The 20,773-nt window shown below is 36.9% G+C and overlaps 1 protein-coding gene across 6 annotated transcripts in view; it reads left to right on the forward strand.

Annotated features, from left to right (window-relative positions):
* The window catches only part of CTTNBP2 (cortactin binding protein 2), a 482,785-nt gene that overhangs the window by 406,710 nt on the left and 55,302 nt on the right, over nucleotides 1-20,773 (forward strand). For 5 of the 6 annotated variants that reach the window (XM_074379164.1, XM_003921051.4, XM_039472989.2 and 2 more), the window contains 5 exons: nucleotides 3,325-3,528; nucleotides 4,914-5,013; nucleotides 6,930-7,080; nucleotides 9,396-9,650; nucleotides 19,564-19,681. In XM_074379164.1, coding sequence (XP_074235265.1) covers nucleotides 3,325-3,528; nucleotides 4,914-5,013; nucleotides 6,930-7,080; nucleotides 9,396-9,650; nucleotides 19,564-19,681 — 828 coding nt within the window. Of the gene's footprint in view, nucleotides 1-1,349; nucleotides 1,390-3,324; nucleotides 3,529-4,913; nucleotides 5,014-6,929; nucleotides 7,081-9,395; nucleotides 9,651-19,563; nucleotides 19,682-20,773 lie in introns of all 6 variants that reach the window. The other variant, XM_074379165.1, reaches the window with a different exon arrangement.

The raw sequence follows: 20,773 nt of genomic DNA on the forward strand, positions 1-20,773 counted from the left end.
GTAGCATAAATTACCCAAACTCTATTTGGCAACCTTTATAGCCAGATGTCAAAATTTTAAATAACATTCCTAATTCTAAATGAACTAGAATTTCTTGTTCCTCCTGAACTTGCCAAATAAACACATTTCAAATGTTAGATGAACGGAAGCCTAAACCAGAAATCACTCCAGGCAACTGAGTCTCCATACCCTTGGACATTTTTTTTTTCTGTTTTTTTTTTTCTTATTTGATACATTTGATTTAATTTGGTTTATACTTTTTTCCCTATTGACACATATCTTTTAAAAATTATTCTCCATGTATGATTGGCTTAAAGGCTACATCAGAAAACAAGAATGATCTGGGCTATGACATTAACCTTCTCCACCCTCTGAAGCTGATGCCAGAAGCTGTTCTCACGCCTTCCCTCTTCCATTGCATGATCAGTTGTTCCCTTCTTCCCAGCATGTTGTGCAGGATGCTCCCCTTACTAATGTTTGCATATGACACTGCTAAGCTGAATGCCCTTTTCCTAACATCGTTAGAGTAGCTGTATGAATACCGGTCTGTTCTGTCTTAACCATTATTTAACCACTTAACTAAGCATTACCATTTTTATCAGTGTTGGGAATTTCAGATGAACAATACAGTCTCATGGTGAAGTCTTATTTTTCCCATATTTAGGCAGGATTTATTAAAATAAGCTTGTCTATGCTAGAGAACATTGGAAACGTTAGTGAAGATGTAAAATATATTTATAGTTTGAAATTACTTGGTATTTATAAAGGATTTTTCCTTTGTAAAGATTTTTAAAATATATTGCAGACCTCTAAGAAAATAAGGCAACTGACATATCGTCTGAAGTTCTGTATAATAAGACCCTTGTGTGGTCTAAATATTGAAAAAAAAAATGAAAAAAAATTATCTTTCAGATAACTAATTAAAAATAGTTTCCCAGGAAATTACAGCTGCAATTGAATATTTCCATGTAAAGCAGTTGAAAAATATATTTAAACTGTCTCCTCCCCTCAAAATCCTAGATTTGTGGTGAAAAAAGAAAAATGTTAACAAAACCCAAAAGAATAGCAAACTATTTACGTATGTTGGTATTCATAAAGAAGTATCAATAACCAAGACCCATTGGATGAGATCTAAAGAGAGAGAGAGGATGAAAGAGAGGCTGAGTATGAGCCCCATTCCCTCCTTTGCCACAGAGGACATAGTGTGATGCCTTCATATTGCCTGTATTTGCTTTGCAGTCAAGGTTTTATACCTTTGTGTTTATAATTTCTCTGTTTATCGTCCATTTCTAATAAGTACTGATTTAATTTTTGTGGGCCTGTTTTTTGTTTGTTTGTTTGTTTTTAAGAAAATACAAAAGGTAAAATGTACCAGAGAGGAGCCTTCTTGTAAGTATGAAGTAAAAATATTACTTTTGTAAGAAGAGCTAATGACTATCAGTAGGAAAATATCATAAAGTTTAGATACTGAATTTCATGAGCATTTTAATTTTGTATGTCACTACAAGTAGGATTAAAAATAATAAATTATTCATAGACCCAAATAATTGATTATGAAGATATAATGTCCAGCTTTTTATAAGCAGTGTAGCTTCATTTGTATAATTGGCTTTGTTTTGCATTTTTAATAAAGCTTTTTAAAAATACTGACAAATTCCTTTGATATGTACCCTTTTAATATTTATTAAGATAATTTAAGGCCAGTAATTTAGGATTTAATAATAATTTAGTATTACATACGTATTAATATGACACCCATATGCTTAGACTGTTATGCTGATACCAGTGTACAGAGAATGTAAAACATACATCTGTTGTATCTTACTAAAGGGATGTTCGCATGTATCATAATCAGATGGCCATTCTGCCTTGTATTCCCCTGCTAAGAATGGACATACAGGTAAATATGGCAAGGTCTTATCTCATGATAGTACACTTTTGCAAAAGGATGAAAAGTCAAAAGCCCATGTAACCATTGTTATGAACAGAAGGTTCAGTATGGTTTTAATTTTCTTTTACAGGTGGTAGTGGATAGTTAAAAACATTTTAAAAGTCCAAATGGTATAGTTTCTTAATATGAAATTTTATTACAGCTAGTAAAAAATAATCTTTGTTTTATGCACAATGAAATGCATTGTGCATATGGAAATTTAGGGTCTAGTGATTGTGTAGTGCTATTTAGATTAAAGCCTTCCATCTGTGATCACTTTGGTCAAGACCAAAAAGTCCTAATTGGTCTGTGAAAGTATGCCCTTAGGGATGAATATATGTGCATATGCACAATGATGTTACAGGTATCAGAACCCTATAAGAATAAAGGAACATTTCTTCTTTTGAATATTCACTGTATTTAAGTCTAAAATACACAAATACCTGTATATCACATTGAATGAACATTTTTACTTTACTGTTTTTACAGCCTTTTGATCAAGGAAGAATTCAGAAAATTTTTCATGCTATATGCAGCCGACTTCACACACTTAACAGATTCTCTTCTAAAGCTGCTAAATACTGATGAGAAGTATCTAACTATATAACTCACTATTTTTGTTAAAATTATATAGTTGAGTGTCCTGTTTTGTTGGCTGATTAAAAGTTTGTTAGGCATTTTGTAAAAGTGGCCAGATGATGCAGTCTTCACAATTGTATATTGAATATTTGTGCTGGTGAATTCTAGATCCAATTATATATGTTATGTTTTATTGGCTCTTAATACTGACTAGCAGTTGGCTTCTATTATTTCTATTCCCAAATAAGGGAATTCAAGGAATATAAATAAACTCTTTTGTCCATCTTAATGGTTTACATAAAATTTGTAGTTAAACAACTTTGAAACCTTGTCAAGAAAGAAAAATGTGTTGCTGATAATGATTTCTCTTATACCTAAAAATATCAGTTCACTTTTCCAGATTAATATTGAACTAGAGGAAACCTTTACATTGTAAAGCCTTTACATTTTAAAATTCAATTTTTTTTTTAAATCTTGAAGAGGAATTTGAACAAAAGTTCAATTAAAAAAAATGAGACAGCCATCTGAGTTTTTCTAAAACCAATCACCACTTTAACACTTATCTGTGCAAGACTCATGACTAAAAATAATTTTTCACCATGTATGTTGATTTAATTAGCAGCAGATAGAAGATCTGAAATAACAGTCCAGATTCATGCTAAGTAAATATTAACAGATTGATAATGTTAGACACCACATAATCCTCTAAGGACACATGTTCATATGTTTGTGTGTGTGTAATTCAGAAAGGAATGGGTAGTATCTGTCTCTTGTCCTTACTCCTACTCTCTAATGAGGGTCACTTTAACCTACAGGCTGGTCACCCTCCCTAACCCCTTTGCTAATGAGTGGTGGTCCTGCCCCCCTGGCTGGCAGGCCCACCCTTCTTCAGCAAGCTGCTGCCCAGGGAAATGTCACTTTATTATTAATGCTGCTTAATGAAGAAGGACTGGACATTAATTACTCCTGTGAAGATGGCCATTCTGCCTTGTATTCTGCTGCTAAGAATGGACATACAGGTAAATATGGCAAGATCTTATCTCATCATACCACACACTTGCAAAAGGATGGAAAGTCAAAAGCCCATGTATCCATTGTTATGCGCAGAAGGTTCAATTTAGTTTTATTTTTCTTTTACAGGTGGTAATGGATAGTTTTTTTTTTACATGAGATTTAAAGTTTTTATAAACATTTTAAAAATCCAAATTGTACAGTTCCTTAATATAAAATTTTATACCACAGCTAGTAAAAAGTAATCTTTGTTTTATGCACAATGACATGTATTATGCATATAGAAATTCAGGGTCTACTCATTGCGAAGCAAAATTTAGAATAAAGCCCTCCATCTGTGATTACTTTGGTCAGGACAGAACAGTCCTGGTAACTGGTCTGTTAGAAATACCTGATGTGTGCGAAAGTCTAAGTATCAGAACTTTAGGGCTGTAAGCTACAGTGAGGGAAAGTTTTCCTAGTTAGGAAAGGTCATTGGCCTGAAATTGTTCTGTGGTTGGAACAATTTATAGTTATCTGAATGTCTTAAAAGAACCGAGAAGTTGTGTAACTATAAATGGTATATCGATGAAGACTGGAAATTATTCTTGTTCTTTAAAATGCAAATCCTGTAGTCAAATCTACCAAAACATATGGTAGTGCAGAAAAAGAGATGATTTGACCGCAAATGCAAAGTCAGGTGGCATTGCATATGTGAGCCCATATGATTGTCGATTAATTCAGATAAATGGAGGATTCTAGTGAGCTAAGGGAGCTTAAAAAATATTCTAGAATTATTTATTTCATAAACACTATGGAGATTTTCTTTAATATAGAAGTAAATCTAGTAAGTAACATGAGGAATGTGACATCTAGGTGATATTTATTCCTGAGTTAGGTGACTTTCTATGGGCTCTCCTTTAGCCTCATTCATGAAGTGTGGGATGACCACCATCCAAAAGCAGTTTAAAGATTAAACATCACGAAGTAAGAATTTATTTAAATACAAAGAATGGTATTTCAATTTGGTAAATGAATTTGGTTCTCCATCCAGGAACATTGTTTTCTGGGACAGGCTGGTAGAAAAATCTGGTAAAGCATTTTCTGGCACATGATGTTCCTTTTACTCAGCAGCAACTCTTCCCAAAATGCACATGCACATGGGCACACACAGGCATACATACACACACCCCCTATTATCTTGGTCATTGAGTCTGGGGTATTATACTCTTTGGGAAAGAGACTGCTTTTCCTGTAAAGTAGTCTGCAGAGTCTTATGTCTGCCATGATGGAACTGTGAGATGAACTGTGCAGGGGAGAGGCCCTTTGGGTTTAGAATCTACAGCTTATATAGAATTTGGCACATCATAACTCTAAATGGGGAGTTTACATGGCTTTCTATTAAAATCCTTAGACTGTGTGAGATTGCTGCTGAGTGCAGAAGCCCAAGTCAATGCTGCTGATAAAAATGGCTTCACACCCTTGTGTGCTGCAGCTGCTCAGGGACATTTCGAGTAAGTTACTCTTAATTCTTTTTTCCCCACTATGAAAGGAGCCTGTTTTTATAATTTGCACATGTATTTTAGTTCTGGCTGAATGTGTAAACTAGTGTTTAAAATCACTGGCAAATAAATTCACTAAATATATTTGAGTATTTAAATGCAAACCAGGATTCTAAATTTGCTCTTAATAATAATTATGTTTGAGGGAAGTGAAGAAGAGAACTGTGCCGCGTCCCAGCTGAATGTGGTTGAACTTTCTTTGGAAGATAATCTATGGCATATCAACACATATGTCATGAGATAAAGGACTGTTGAGAAGTTTGTTCACTATTTTACACCATTCCAACTCCTTAAAAGATTTTTTACTTATGATGTCACTAAAGTAGAACATAGAATTATATTTGTTTTAATAATCTCAACTTCCTAGTAGTAATGTATTCTAATTATTCATCTTGTTTTACCATTTAAAACAAAATTGAAGCATGAATATTACATGCTGAAAGTAGTTTGAGCATTAAGCCAAAGAGACCGTATTAATTAAAATTAAGATAATACGTAACTTCAGCAGTGATTTCTTTAATAGCTTACTCAGTTAGATATAGGCATGACTTTAAGTTGCTTCCTCTGCCTGTGCTGAAATGGTGGGTTGTGGGAAATACAAGTTGCTTTCAGCTTTTGAATGTAACTGTCCCGATAGAAATGTTCTTTAACAAATTCCAGAATTATTGAAATACGGGTTTTTAAGGTTGACCTCCATGTTGTTAATCATAAATCTAAAATTTTTAAAATTCAAAATGAATTATTTATGTATAGCATTGTTTACTTTTCTGCATATCTAACACATATCTCATTACCCTGAGTTTGTCAAAGAACCCTAGACCCAGATTTTGCTGTTACTCTTTGGACATATCCTGACTCCTTCAAAAGGAATTTCTCCTTCTAGGCTGTGCTTTTTACCATTACTTTCACTAGGCAACCTGTAGGGCCACTTTCTTGGAGAGTATAGCAGTCACGGGAATGGAAGCATGGGTAACTCTACAAAAAGGAAGAACCCTGGAGAAATCTGGAGATTGGTTACTTTAAATATATCTGATACACACATATATCGACATGTCACTTAATTTTTTAAAAAATATATAAATCAGATACTACAAGGGAAAACTAGGAAAAACGTTCAGTGGAGTGAAAAAAAGGGAGTGGATTGCTTCTTACTTTGATTATGATTTAGCCCTCTTTTCTAAGTTTATTTTCAACTAATTTTACAACTTAAACTCTGCATGTTTAGCTAGGAACTAAGTGTCACAAATTCTCGACTTTGCCTCATGTCTTTTCTCCTTGATTCTCAGGGCAGTGAGTTCCTGCTTAGCTATCTTTTTCCTCATCAACTAGACTGCCTTCAGGAGACAGGACAACCTTTGCTGTCTTTTCTCCCCAAGGCAACCCTTTTCTGAGCCTTTCTGCTGCCTTTTATAGAGAAGGCACATGGTGCCCTGCTGTCTATGCTATTTATAATTATTTTCTCAAGTGAAAATCTCAGAATGACTCAGCAGCCTTTTTTCAATGTTCAAACTATTTTGAACCAAAATAATATATACTTATCAAATACAGTTAACTGTTCATCCCAGCAAGTTAAACAAATTCTAAGGACTCTACTTTTACAAGTTGGTTATAGGGAAATGTCATAAAGCAGGTATTAGCACTTTTCAAATTTTCATGGCAGAAATTAAATTTTATGATTAGAATATATTTTCTAGCCTTGTGAAAAAACAGTACTGATGTAATAAAATCCATAATAGTTGATATATGCATAGAAACAATTGATGTATATAAAGACGCACCGTTGCCGCCTTTTCTATATTTAATGTCTTGGTTAGGTGCTGCTTCAAAGGTCAAACTCAGGTTTTGTGTAATTCTAATCTTGTGTTTAGGTGTGTAGAATTATTAATTGCATATGATGCTAATATTAATCATGCTGCTGATGGAGGACAGACACCTCTATACCTGGCCTGTAAAAATGGAAATAAAGAATGTATTAAACTCTTGTTGGAAGCTGGAACAGATCGAAATGTAAAAACCACAGTGAGTACCAGTCGGGCTTTTGTTTTATTTTTTTCCCTGTATACATAATTTGCACTATATCTGTAAACTCTACAACTAGAAAAACACATTAAAATAGAGGTTGCTTTATTTTGTTTTGCTTGTAGGATTTGAAAAGTGTCTGACCCTTGTTTGAGTCTCTTGCCGGTTAATTAAATGCCTTGTTAATTAGCCTAACCAGTCCTTTAACCTCTGAGCTTCAGATTCATCTGTCAAACAGGAAAACAAATACCTATGCTTTGATTACTTTTAGGACTAAGGCAGACAAGATGTAACTTTTTATTGATTCAACAAATAATAGTCTCAGATCCTGGGTTTTCTCAAGTAAAAGAGAACCAATATTTAATAACATAAGCAGAGAAGTAATAAGCTAGATATAAAAATTTTTATTGTCTCTTGTTGCTAGAACTTTTTTTTAACTCTTCCTATTTTTTGAAAATCTGAGAAAACAGTTAAGTTTTATATTTTCATGTTATATATATTACTTGGGAAATCTATGGTGTTACATATATCCAGGATAAATTTCTATAGTGAAAAATAAGTGAATTTTATATCTCCAGGCTGAATGAAAAATATGTAGTACAGCATAAAAATTAGTCACGCCTTAAGTTAGAGAAAAAAGAAATCCATGCGCTCCAGCTAGCTGCTGATGAGCTGAACAAAACCTTTAGAAGTATAGATGTACAAAACAGTATAATTGGGAACAATTAATTATGTCTTGTGCCTTATAGTAAGAAAGTTTCAAAAGAGAATGGAAGATAGAAATTTTTTTTTTTTCAGAAATGGTTGCATGGCTTTTGTAATATAAATTCAGAAAGGTCAAAAGCACTTACACTCTTTGGTAATAGACTACTTGTGTAGTACACTGTTATACTACCCCAGTAAAGGTATCTACAACCCAGTGAAGAACACGCCTGAATGGAGCTGATTGAAGCGCCATAGTCTTGTCTTAGCCAAGTGGACTTTATTTTCTTGATTGGAGCACTACTGTCTTGTCTTAGCCAAGTGGATTGTATTGGTATGAGATACCAACCTGGAGAAAAAGCCACGTCATAAAGGGACAGCTTTTGCAAATGATCAGATGACTTAGCCTAAATTTAGATTGTTTTTATTGTCTATTTCTCTCTGTCTTCCACTCTATTTTTTTTAAGTATGCTGTAGCTTACTGAAATATACTTAGTATAGCAATGTGAAATACTACATGAAAAAAGTATGTCAAGGGGAAATTAAAGGTAGAAAAATAAAGCCAAAATACAAATCACTAAAATAAGGCCTGGCTCTTTTACATAAAAATTTTTAAGAACTAATGAAGATGGGTGCCTGAGTAGAAGGCAGACCCATCTCTATAGAAAGATGGAAGACTATAGATAGAACCTAGATATTTCCAAGAATAATGCTGGTCAGACTTTAGTGTATCAGAATCTCGTGGAGGGCTTAAGTCAGATTGGTAGACCCCATCCCCAGAGTTTCTGCTTCAGTAGATTTGAGATGAGGCTTAAAAATTCACATTTCTATCAAGTTCCCAGGTAATACTGATGCTGCTGGTCTGAAGACCACATCTGAGAACCATTGCCCTAAAAAGGACTTATATTAATACCACTACTCTAGCAACCAGCTAAGTGGATAATAAGGCTCCAAAGTAATACATTCTAGAAAACAGACCCAACAATTTTAGTTGAAACATTTTCTAAGCTTGTAATGATCAGTATCCCTCTGCAGTCACAAAACACTCAATAGGGGCCCGTAAACATCCGCTGAAATTATTTGGCTTTGTTTCTCCTTCATGTCTACCTTTTTCCTATTATTTAGGGTCTTTTCTTCCGGAGTGGTTCACATAAAATTTTAAGATCACAGAGTTAGGTCAGTGCCTTGTAAACTGGCTTGTAACTATATTCTTTCAGTACTCTACTAATAACATTATTCTTGCATATACATTTTTAAAATCCCTTTAAGCTTAAATTCATTCTCCTTCATAGTATTAAATTGAGATTTTGATTGACCATACATAATGCCCAGTTATGCCCTGGACAGTACCGGCTCACCCCAAATGTTTGACTGGTAGGTGGAAGTGATTACAAAATAACAAACATGAGTCATAATAGTTGGAAATACTGTTAACTGACAGAGGTCAGAGAACTTTACCCAGCTCATCAGTGGTGATGTTCAGGATTAGAATGCCTGCTTTTCCCAGCTCAGTGGTCCATGCCCAAGAACATTTAGCAGTGAACTTTCAGTAACATTATCCTTGACATTAATGTTGTTATCAACCCTTTTCCCCATGGTCATTTTATTTTCAGGATGGCTGGACACCAGTTCATGCAGCTGTGGACACTGGTAATGTGGACAGCCTCAAGCTTCTTATGTACCACAGAGTACCAGCTCATGGAAACTCTTTCAGTGAGGAGGAGTCCGAGTCAGGTGTCTTTGACTTGGATGGAGGAGGAGAGAGTCCTGAAGGCAAATCCAAGCCTGTTGTTACTGCAGACTTCATCAACCACGCCAACAGAGAAGGCTGGACTGCTGCCCACATTGCTGCTTCCAAAGGTTTTAAGGTGTGTCTGGTAGCAGCTGGCCTCATCATGCAGCTGTAATTCGATGAGCGGCAAACTTGTCTGCTATAGATTAAGTGTACTTAAATTGAATAATTGGAGACTGAGTAATACACTTGCGGATGTTATTTACCAATACAAATCGACATTATTCCTATGCAGCAGTTACTTGTGGTCAAGGGTATAGGAGACTTTTAATAAAAATCACCTATTTGTAGTTTGTTAATAAATATGAGGGTAATTTCAAACATTTTATCTTTTTTACGATAGGAGCAAATCATGGGTGTTGATTTAGTCCATTGGGTTGCTTACATAGTAAGCATAGTAGTCAGTTTTCACGTTCTGATGTCAATCACTTTAGCATTAATATGTGTTAGCAATAAGATTATAGAAGTTCCTGACTGCAAGGCACTGTGTGTGCTAACATTTGCAAGGATCATTTCTGCCATTAGGTAGCTCCTAGTTCAATGGCAAGTGTGCAGGATACACAACAAATGTAGGATAAGAAAAGCACAAAAAAATGAGCACAAGGAAAATAGAAATGCAGTTGGAACAGTATAAAAATGCAGCAATTATGGGCGAATAAAAAGAGAACACACGTATTTCAAAGAGCGGAGCTCCAGGAATGTTAGGCTCAGGCATGGCTCATTCTGAGGAGGTGGAAATTATTTTGAGCTTTGCAAGGAGGGTTAAATTCATCATCACCACTGAGAAAGGAGAGTGGTTCAGGTGAAAGGAGCAGTAAAAACAAACACATGGAAGTAGACAGGTGGATAACAGGTCCCTGTTAATCATGGAGAGTAGTGAGAAGTAAGACCTGACTGGGAGTTTCACAGCAGGGCCTGGGGCCTTCAAAGTGAAACCATTGAAAGGTTTTGTACAAAGGAGCAAAATAATCAAATCAATAGTTTAAATAGATTCATTTAGCAACAACGTTGAGAAGATTTGGGATTATGAAGAAATTGGTATCAGGAAGAGATACTACATGAAAGACAATTAGAGCAGTGGAAATAATGAGAAACATTAGAAATGCCCAAGGAATGAACATGAATTAGATGTGGGAAATGGGGGAGCTGAATAAAAAGATAATAGTGACATTCCCAGAAAGAACAAAGAAAAGACATCATTTTGATCAAGAAGACTGAATGCGGTTTTAGACATGCTGAATATAAGTGCTAAGATTTGGTCATCCAGTTGGAGATAGCTAAGGCTGTGTATTTAGAGCTCCTGGTTGGGTAACTTCCTGTTACTGTGATCTTAGCAGAAGATACTCATTTTGGACTTTGGTTTTTTCCAAAATGAGAAAAGGGAATAATTCAATCTGGAGGTATTGTTTGTTAGTAGTAGTTTTGTTTTTTCCACTTTAGCCTTTGACAAAAAGATACAAGAATTCTGGGAACTTGATTTGTATGTATGATTTGAATGGAATGCAATAATATGTGACATAAAAGTTTTTAGGAAACAGGAAGATAGGAAATGTGAATTGTTTAAATTTGAATATGCACAGTTAATTGAAGACTGTGAATCTCTTTTGCTGTTGTAGAGGTGCACGGAAAGGGTAGTTTGCAACCTGCTTCCACCCCTTTAAAAGAAAATCTCTGAATGTAATATGAGATGTTAATGATAGGACTGTGTTATGCCTGCACTCAGCTTTGGGGCAAAAAAAAAAAAAGGAAGAAAAAATCTGAACTCCCTTTTTCTAGGATGTCCAGCTACTGAACCTCTCAGGTTAGGCAAAGAGGAAGCCACTCCCCAGGGCAAGTTACCCTTCAGTGGAGGGCGATTGTGATGCTGCTTAGCTTCTTAATTATAAACTGTTTATTAGTTCTGGTGTTTTTATGATCAAGATGGGATTGTCATTGATTTCTGCACCTCTGTCCAAGGGAAGTGTGACCTTTTTCTCCCATAGACTATGACCTACTGTATTCTTTTACTTTAAGAAGCACAAGATGAATTTTGGAGAAGGAAAGAGAAATTTTTTTAAAGTGGGCATGACTGACAACATTCACACATGGCTAGACTATTAATATCTCTTTTAAGCCCTGGAGTAGATAGTTAATCTTCTAGTCTAGCGTCTTCATTTTATGATTAAGACGTTTAAACCCCAGAGGGTTTAGTAGATAAAAGTTAAGCCCAGATTGCCTGAGTCCATTAGTCTTTCCACTATACCATACTTCCTTCTCTCCTAGTCAAAGATATTGCAAAATATATTTATATCTTTTACCTAAAATTTATATTCTGGCTGAGATCATTCTTCAGAAAGGTAATCCATTTATAACTAAGTTATTGAGGCCAGATTTCTGGAAAAAAATATAGCTCAGAGTTAGTCATTGTATTGGTAAAAAGATTCTACATTAACCACAAGAAGAGCTTAAAAATAGATTGTTTTTTCTTTACTCTAGCATACATTTGTCTAGGCTACACAGGGTGGTAGTGTCATTGCAACCCAAGAAGATGACTTAAGTTTTCACGTCGTTTTCAGTGGAGAATTGTGGAGTTTCAGAGTTTGGAGGGACAGAACGTAGCTCAGTGGTTTTTGTCAGCAGGGACGGGTTTCATGGAAGGCAGTTTTTCCATGGATTGGGCTGGGGTGGGATGGGAATGGTTTCAGGATGAAACCGTTCTACCTCATAAGGAGCACGAAACCTAGACCCCTTGCATGTGCAGTTACAATAGGATTCACACTCTTATGAAAAGCCACCTCTGATCTGACAGGAGGCGGAGCTCAAGTTTGACCCTCCCCTTACCTCCTGCTGTGCGGCCTGGTTCCTAACAGGTCACAGAATTATACTGGTCTGTGACCCTGGTTTGGGGACTCCTGACATAGTTCATCCAGTCAATTTCCCTTGTATTGCAGAAAAAGAAACTAAGTATTTACCTACAACAAATGGGAAATAGGTGACTAATTCCTCAAGCTCAGTTCACTGAAGGTCAAATTCCCAAATCTGTGCTTTTTCCATGTTAGCCCTTGGTCTTTTTTCCCAATGGTTAAGAAATTTGTGCAGACCACCATTAAGTGTCATTGGAAAAACCTCTCTCTGCAGCTGGCCTGACTATCCAGAGTGGCTGCTGAACTAAGGATAAGCCTTTGTTTCCATCAATTCATGTGAATAGATAGATGAGTTTCTTAACGAAACTTCCTGTTCTATCATGAAACCATTGGCATGTTAGTTTCCTGCAACAGAATCAAATTAAGGAGATTGTCTGGACTTGAGCATCTCTGTTGTCGAAGCTCATATACCCAGAGATTGTTTTCACTGGAGGGACTGCATGAATTTTTGACTACAGGAGGAAGTTATACTTTTTGCTTACATGTTGCTGAAGCCAGTGGCTTCCTGTCACTTCTGCTCTTGCTCAGTCTCCCTGGGTGTTTTAACAAGTTGATGATTTAGTGCAAACTTTTTCCTCCCTGGACTTCCAGAACATTGCCCTTTTCTCGCTTCCCCTCCAACTTTGCGACCAGGCTATTTGTTTTTCTGCGTGCGTGTGTGTGTATGTGTGTGTGTTACCTCTAAGCAACTACCAAACTTTATTCTCAGCTGCCTACCATTTTCTAAGAGCTTATCCACTCTTCTCAGCTTTAACAATGACTCCTGCAGTAACTAGTCCCAAACCTGTATTTCCATATCTGCCTTTTTACTTATCCTCCAGATATTTATCTCCAGCATCCTAGAGGTCATCTCTGGGCAGACCCACTATCCTCTGATCAGTCGGTAGCCCTTTTGTTACCCTCTTTAGGTCATTTTTATGTGTTAGGATTGCAGTCTGCCTGATGCATTGTTAGCTGTTAGCCATAGGAGAGTCAGACGTTTGCACTCACACTTTACTAGCCACCTCGGTCCTCCAAGAGGTCTCTGTGAGGTATGTGCAAAGGTCCTCATAATTTGCATTCCTTCTTCCTAGGTACTGGATGCAACAAGAACAAGATAATAGGAGTCACTAATGTTATTCATTGTCACATGAAATTGGGTAACTAGTTTAGAAAAGAAAAAATTAGATAAGGTTGCCTGTAAAGGCACAGAGTTATTGGAACTAGATTTTAATCATGACAAATAGAAATCTGGTATTTGAACTGTGTTGTAATGCTTTTGATTATCTTTTATTATTTCCTTTTTTCTTTTAATTTTTAGAAAAATTATTTTGGAAAATGCCTTTTTATACTCATTCCCTATAACATTCAGCAAAGAGTACTAAATCCTTTCTTCTTTGGGCAGCAGTGACTGGCAGAACCCTAAAGGGAATATCAACTTACCCAACCAGGGTCATGCTCCACCTCTTCCAAGACGTGGGCCTTCCACTGTTTCCCACCAACAGCTTTCATGGACCTGGGTTTTGAGCCTTTCTCTTATCTCACTCTGAACTTTCTCACTTGAATGATCTTGTTGATCCCCAGAATATAATCAATAAATATTCTAAAATCTCATCTCTAGCCATACTTAAGCATTTTCTGAGTCTGTCTAGGCAGGACCTTTTCAGGAAGGAGAAGGTTATCTTCTCCTTGATAACAAACTTTCCAGTTTTCTCAGCACAGCCCTATTTATACCTGTCATCCCAGCGTAATTATTAACAGTGCCTCCTTTTACTCCTTGACATGTTCCAGTTTAAACAATTATAGGGTAACCCTGTTGGGGGCCACGTTCACTTTTGCTTCCACCCCTTCGAGCACATTTTTGGGCCCAGATGTTTATGCTTCTTAGCCAATCTGCTGCAATTCTTGCTTCTCCCCCTTAATCCACCTGACATTTGTTTACTTGCTCCATCTTCCTAACTTAAAGAACTCAAATGATCGACACAACTCTAGATTTACTCTTTTACGAATAAATTTTGAATATCTTGCCCCCTCCACAGTCTTATGGGCACTGCCCTGAGGGAGACCTCATCATCTGCTGTCTGGTCACATTCAGGGTACTGCCACAGTCCCATCATGTTCAGTCTCTCCACTTCCCTTACATTGCTGTGAGAGGGGCCTTTCTAACAGGTGAACACGGTGACATAATGACCTGCTTCATGTCTTCCCAAGCCTCATCTCTGGGCCAGGGATGCCTATCACGGCAGTCAGGTCTCTTCCTGGTCTGGCCTTGGTCTGCTCGCCTCGGCACTCTTCTGTCTCCTTCCCTAGTGCATGCTAGACTTTAGCCACGTGTGACCGGCCAATGTCCAAACATCCTGTGCTCTCTCCACTCCCTGCCTTTGTATCTGCTACTCCCATTACCTCAAATGGCCTCTTCTCCTGTCCTGACCCCTCTCTGCCTGGAAAACATTTCAGCTTAAGTCTTGGCTTCTTGGAGTTAGGTGTTCCCAGGATACCTCTCCACACTTTGCTTAGAGAGCATGTACTTCATTGTAATTATTTGCATGCCTCTCTCCCTCTACACCTCCTCTGAATAATTACTTTTTAATCCTTACATATACTGTGTCCAGCAGAGTCTGTGGCCCAAAAGTGCTAAATGTTTGCTGAATCAGAGAATAGACTAGTTCATTTTTCTTAACTGGTCTTCCTGTCACTCTCTTTCTTTCCAATGTAATTTTCCAGTACAATAACTGGTTTTCAGAAAAGAGCTGAACATGGCACTTTCCTTCCCAAACACATCCCCATGCCCACAGAAAAGCATGCAAACTGCATAACGCTCAGTCCTTCACAGCTGCCAGCAGCCAGCTTCATCTGTGCCATGCACACCTAAGTCTACCTTCTTGCTCAGGTCATCATTTTCCACATGAATAGCTTCCATCTCCCCAGCCCTCTAAAGCAGCAAGTACACCCCAAGGTTGCTCTCAGCACTTGAGCTGGATTATAAATGTATAAATACAAAGTGTTTTCACTTTCTTTTCCTCTGCTCAATCTCAAACTCTTGGTTCCCTGCTCTGACTTTGATTTTTATCTCTAGTTCTCTGGACTTTAGGTTCCTACTGAATTTCGTGGGTGTTGGTACCTTGCTTCTCAGCTCTGTTTAAAGGAGCCTGGCAGTTCCATCACCCCTCAGCCTCTCCTCTTTCCTTAGTTTGTAATAATGGATCCCTCTGTTTCAGTGGGACCCATGGGTACCCAGCATAAAGATGCCATTCTCTGGTCCCCATTGCAGGGAACTGTGGCCAAATACTTGGGTTCTGGCAAGCGAAATGTGAGTGCACATGAAAGCTGAGGCCTAAGCTACTACTTTAAAAAGTCTCTGTAATAGCAGATGTCTCTACATCCTAATTAATTGGAATTTAGCTTAAACTCATGCATCTAGATCCCTCTCTTCTTATAACTTAGATAGGATATCCTGCCCAGTTTAGGGCCTTTGGAAATCTATTTCCAGAAGCAGGAACTGGTATCACAGCATTTATCCTCTTCACACAATCCCATCCAACAAGGAAAGAGTGTAGATGCTTCTCTCCCTCTTTACCTCCTCCTGCTCATCCATAAAGTAAAACTGTACTCGTGGCTTCACCAGCCTCTCTTCTGAGTGTATCAGGACACTGTGCATTCCTCCCTGAGACATGGAACTGTTCTATCTTATTCAGGACTCTCAGCCTTCATAATAGCCCCTGGCCCAAAGGGGTTTTGTGCTTTACTTATGAAGTTGTTGTGAGGGCTACATGAACATCGAATACTTGCAAAGTGTAGAATGTGCCTAGAACTTAGTATGCACTCAAGCCGTTGTTGTAGCTGTTGTTAAGTGTCAGTGGGGCCAAAGTTTTCACTTTCTTTGAGTTCTCCATGTAGCTAGCATAGCATTGCAGAATTTACACTTGTAGTAGTGTTTGGCTATGCAGTACTCTAATGGGGGCTGACAGTCATGCTTCCTTAAAGAGAAAGTCACTGCTTTATGTTCTGGCCCACTGACCTATGTGAATGTAATAAAGATTAGAAATAACCTACTTTGAAGGTCAGAAATAAAAAATGATCAGTTCAGGAGTACTGCAAACTTATGTTGCACCTTTTATCATGTCTGTTTGTAATTTGAATTAACTCTTAAATTGTCTTGAGATTAGTGACATTTGTTGATGTGTTATAGTACCTCACCAGTTAATTGGAGATTTGGACTGGTTTTTAGTTGATGATGATGTTGATTATAATAATAATGATAACTGCTAATAAATATTGGGAGTTTAGTATAGGCCAAGAGTGTAAGAACTTTGTGTGCATCTTTCATTTAAGTCATGTTAGATTATAGATATTTGAAATACAGATAGGGAAATGGAAGCAGAAAAATGTTAAATGAATCAGCAACAGTGGTAGATAAAGTCATTTTGATTAGCAGGATTAGAATCCAAGTCTGCTGTGGCTCTTACCTATGTTTACTGCAAGTTCTAACTTGCAAAATAAACGTGATTTTCATCTCTTATCTTGAGGACTCATTAAGTTTAGTTCTCAGATTGCTTTCTATTTAAGTTTCTAAATTACAGTTCATTTCTAAATCAACACTATTTACTTACTGACTTTATCCAAATTAGTAATAACAAATTGATATGAATTGACATTTATCTGTCTTTGTTTTCTGTTAACTTCTTAGCTTAGTGATTTCTTAAATCTGAACTGTAGACCTATGAAAGCCGACTTCTAGACTTTTCTTTAAGATTTATTTTTTTTTAATGGCCACATAATAATTGTACAGACTGCCAGATTTAAATGACAAGTTTTAGAGAGATCCCTTCAACCTGAACAGGGCCAGGCAGTGAGAAACAAATGCCCTAGTTGTTTCCCTTTGCACGCAGGCAGATTTTCTTTACTTAGGAAACCAAGACCCGGTTTCCCATTCTTCCACCATCCAAGAAAGTCCTCTCTGTCAGCTTTACCCTCAAAGAAGCACTGGCTTCCTGTTAAAATTCCACTGAATTGGTGGTTTCTGCTTACTCCTTATTTTGCTTTCTGGCCTTAGGGACTCCCTGTACTTTCTTGTGAACTCATTATTGCATTTAAAAGTATATTTCAGAGGCAACATGAAGCAACTGGGACTCATATATATACTCCTTGTAGAAGTGCAAATTGGTGTAGCCACTTTTGAAAGCCCTTTGCAGTATGGACTAATGTAGATCATATGCATGCCCTGTGCACCGCAGTCCAGCTCTACTGTATACCCAACATGTTCCCACCACAGGAAATGTACTAGAATGTTTATAGCAGAACAACGATGTCCATCAATAAGAGAATGGATAAGTAAATTGTGGTTTACCACAATGGAATATAATGGAATCCCAGATAGTAATCATTTTTTAATGAAGATGCATTCTGACTACTTCTAACACATGGATGAATCTTAGAGACATTATGTAGACTGAAAGAAGCCAAATATAAAAGTGCACCTACGTACAGTATGATTCCATTTATATAGAGTTCACAAGTAGGCCAAACCAATCTCTAATATTAGAAATCAGATAGTAGTTGCCTCTGGCAGGGGAGAGAGGAGTTAATTGTTGAGATGGAGTACAAAAGGGGCTTCCTTCCACAAATGTGTTTGCTTTGTGATAATGCTTCAAGTTATATACCTCTGCCTTTTTTTTTTTTTTTTTTTTTTTTTTTTTGAGACAGAGTCTTGTTCTGTCACCCAGGCTGGAATGCAGTGGCATGATCTTGGCTCAGTGCAGCCTCTGCCTCTTGGGTTCAAGCGATTCTCCTGCCTCAGCCTCTAGAATAGCTGGGACTACAGGCATCCACCACCATGTCTGGCTAATTTTTATATTTTTAGTAGGATGGGGTTTCACCATGGTAGCCAGGTAAGACTGGTCTCAAATTCCTAACCTCAAGTGATCCACCTGCCTTGGCCTCCCAAAGTGCCAGGATTACAGGCATGAGCCATGGCATCCAGCTGGATATTGTATTTCTTTTAAAAATATTTTATATTAGGAAAAACGTATATTTTAAAGGTGGTTAAAAGGGTGACCACTTTCTTACAGAAAGATGAGAAAGGCTATTCAAGATGACTTGATTTAATATGTTGTTAGAACTGCAGGACAGCCCCATGCCTCTGAGTGGGTGTGTTTACATGTGCATGTGCATGCGTGTGTATGTGTGTTTAGGGGAATGATGGGCAGGGCATTGCTTGTTTTGGTTATTAGTTCCTTGTCATGCTTTCTGATCTATTCATTTTTCTGCTTAGCCTTGTGGGAAATCAGTAAACAAATCATCAAGTGGTAAACATTGATATAGGAAAGTTCCTTGGTAAATATCCTGGTATAATGTCTTGTCATGTGATTATTTATTAGAAAATGTGTGTGTGTGTGTGTGTGTGTGTGTGTGTGTGTGTGTGTGTATAGTCTCTTACTTTGCATTTGAAAAAATATGGAGAACTAAGACCTTTCAGTACATAGTTATTTTTTGAATGGAGATTTTCTTAAGCAACACAGAAGAAGAAAAAGCTGAAAAGGAGAGGAAACATAACTTTAATATCTATAGGGCATGTTTTCAAATAAAATATGGCAAGGTAACATCTCAAATACAAATATGCTTATGAGGACTCTTAGAATTGTTAAAATTAGAACCCTGCACTTATATTACCAGGAAAGCAGTTTATAGTCTAGAAGACAGCAAAGTACATCCCATTATAGCAAAAGTCTTTTTGCTTTATATTGCCAAATTACCATAAAAGGAAAATGTCTGCTGAAGTTAATTTTGTTCTTAATTTCAATCTGCAGATGAGTGATTAGTAAGCTATTTTTTTTTTCTTGAAACCTAAGAAGCAGTTCTGTGGAACAATGATGGAACAATGTTATGATCATATCATTAGCATTTAAATGAAGCACTTTGTTTGGCATTTCTAGACATTGTTTAGTTTAATCTAAGATTAATCTGTATGTTGGGGTTGATGGAATTGAAACAAGATTTATAGCTGTGAATTCTTGATTTGATTGTAATAGGCAACTGGCTTTTCCTTTGGGTTTTGCACTCAAGTTACTTCATTTGGATTTGGAGGTAATAGAGCCCTTGTCTTTACAGAACTGCCTAGAAATCTTGTGTAGGCACGGAGGGCTTGAGACGGAAAGGAGAGACAAGTGTAATCGGACTGTGCATGATGTTGCCACTGATGACTGCAAGCATTTGCTGGAGAATCTGAGTGAGTGATGTTCAGAGCTTATTGTTTATCTTTCCCCTTTGCTACTAGGCCTCTAGTACAACTATTAACAGTTTTCGCATCCCCTTTTTAAACCTTTTTAGAGCCCTAGCTATGGCAAAAATACTTCACTGATTATAAGAGTCATAATTAATTCTTTTTCCATGTAGAATGACTTTTTGCAGAACTATTTGCTATTCAAGTAATGCTGGCTACTCCTATTTTACTAACCTAGGAGAGCAATCTAAGTACTTTTTGCATTTTTCTTCTGACTTACATTGTCTTTCTAGACATTAGACCAGCAGGATATGAGAAATCCCAGCTATGTACTCTGCATCAGCTGATTGTATGAGCCAGGCAAGTTGATTGTCTCCCAGCACCCGGTTGCCTACTTTTCTATGAAGATAATTGATGATTTGTTGGATTCCTTCCAGCTCTAAGAGTACATGCTCCTCAGCACATTTTATAAATGCTCACTTGTGGGTTTAGGAGTGTGAAGTATAGACCTTGGAAGACATTATGACCTCTTATATTAAGATGATCACCCAATCCATCCAGCCAACTATATCAGTAATTCAATTTTAGGATAAACAGGGTTTTCAAAATTAAAATAATGTTTTTATTTTTAACCTAATACATACATTCATGTTCTTTTATTTTGTGAAGAAAATTTTAGAATGGTAAGGAAGCATATACGCAAACTGTGTAAGTATACTTTAATATAAAAAGATAAAAGAGAATCATAGAAATTCTCTTAAACCTGAGTGTGTTTTCTTTTTTTCTTGACAAAGTCTTACCTTAAACTTTGAATCGCTGCTCATTGTCTGAAACAGTGCCTTGTACAGGATTTCTCCAAAATGGTTCTCTTATTACAAGCTGATGCTAACCTGATGACAAACATGGAAACCTTTCTGTTGGGCTAAAATTTTATTATGGAATTTAAATGCTATAATTTAATTGTATTCCACTTTTTGATATTAAACATTTAAAAAATAGAAGGAATAAATACGTATAGCTATGGTATCTGAGATGTGAAAAATATGAAGCATATTTGCATGGCTGGGATAGAGAGGTGTGATTAGAGGTAGGGAATTG

The sequence above is a fragment of the Saimiri boliviensis genome, chromosome 10 (assembly GCF_048565385.1).
Source record: "Saimiri boliviensis isolate mSaiBol1 chromosome 10, mSaiBol1.pri, whole genome shotgun sequence".
In the NCBI taxonomy this organism is placed as follows: Eukaryota; Metazoa; Chordata; class Mammalia; order Primates; family Cebidae; genus Saimiri; species Saimiri boliviensis.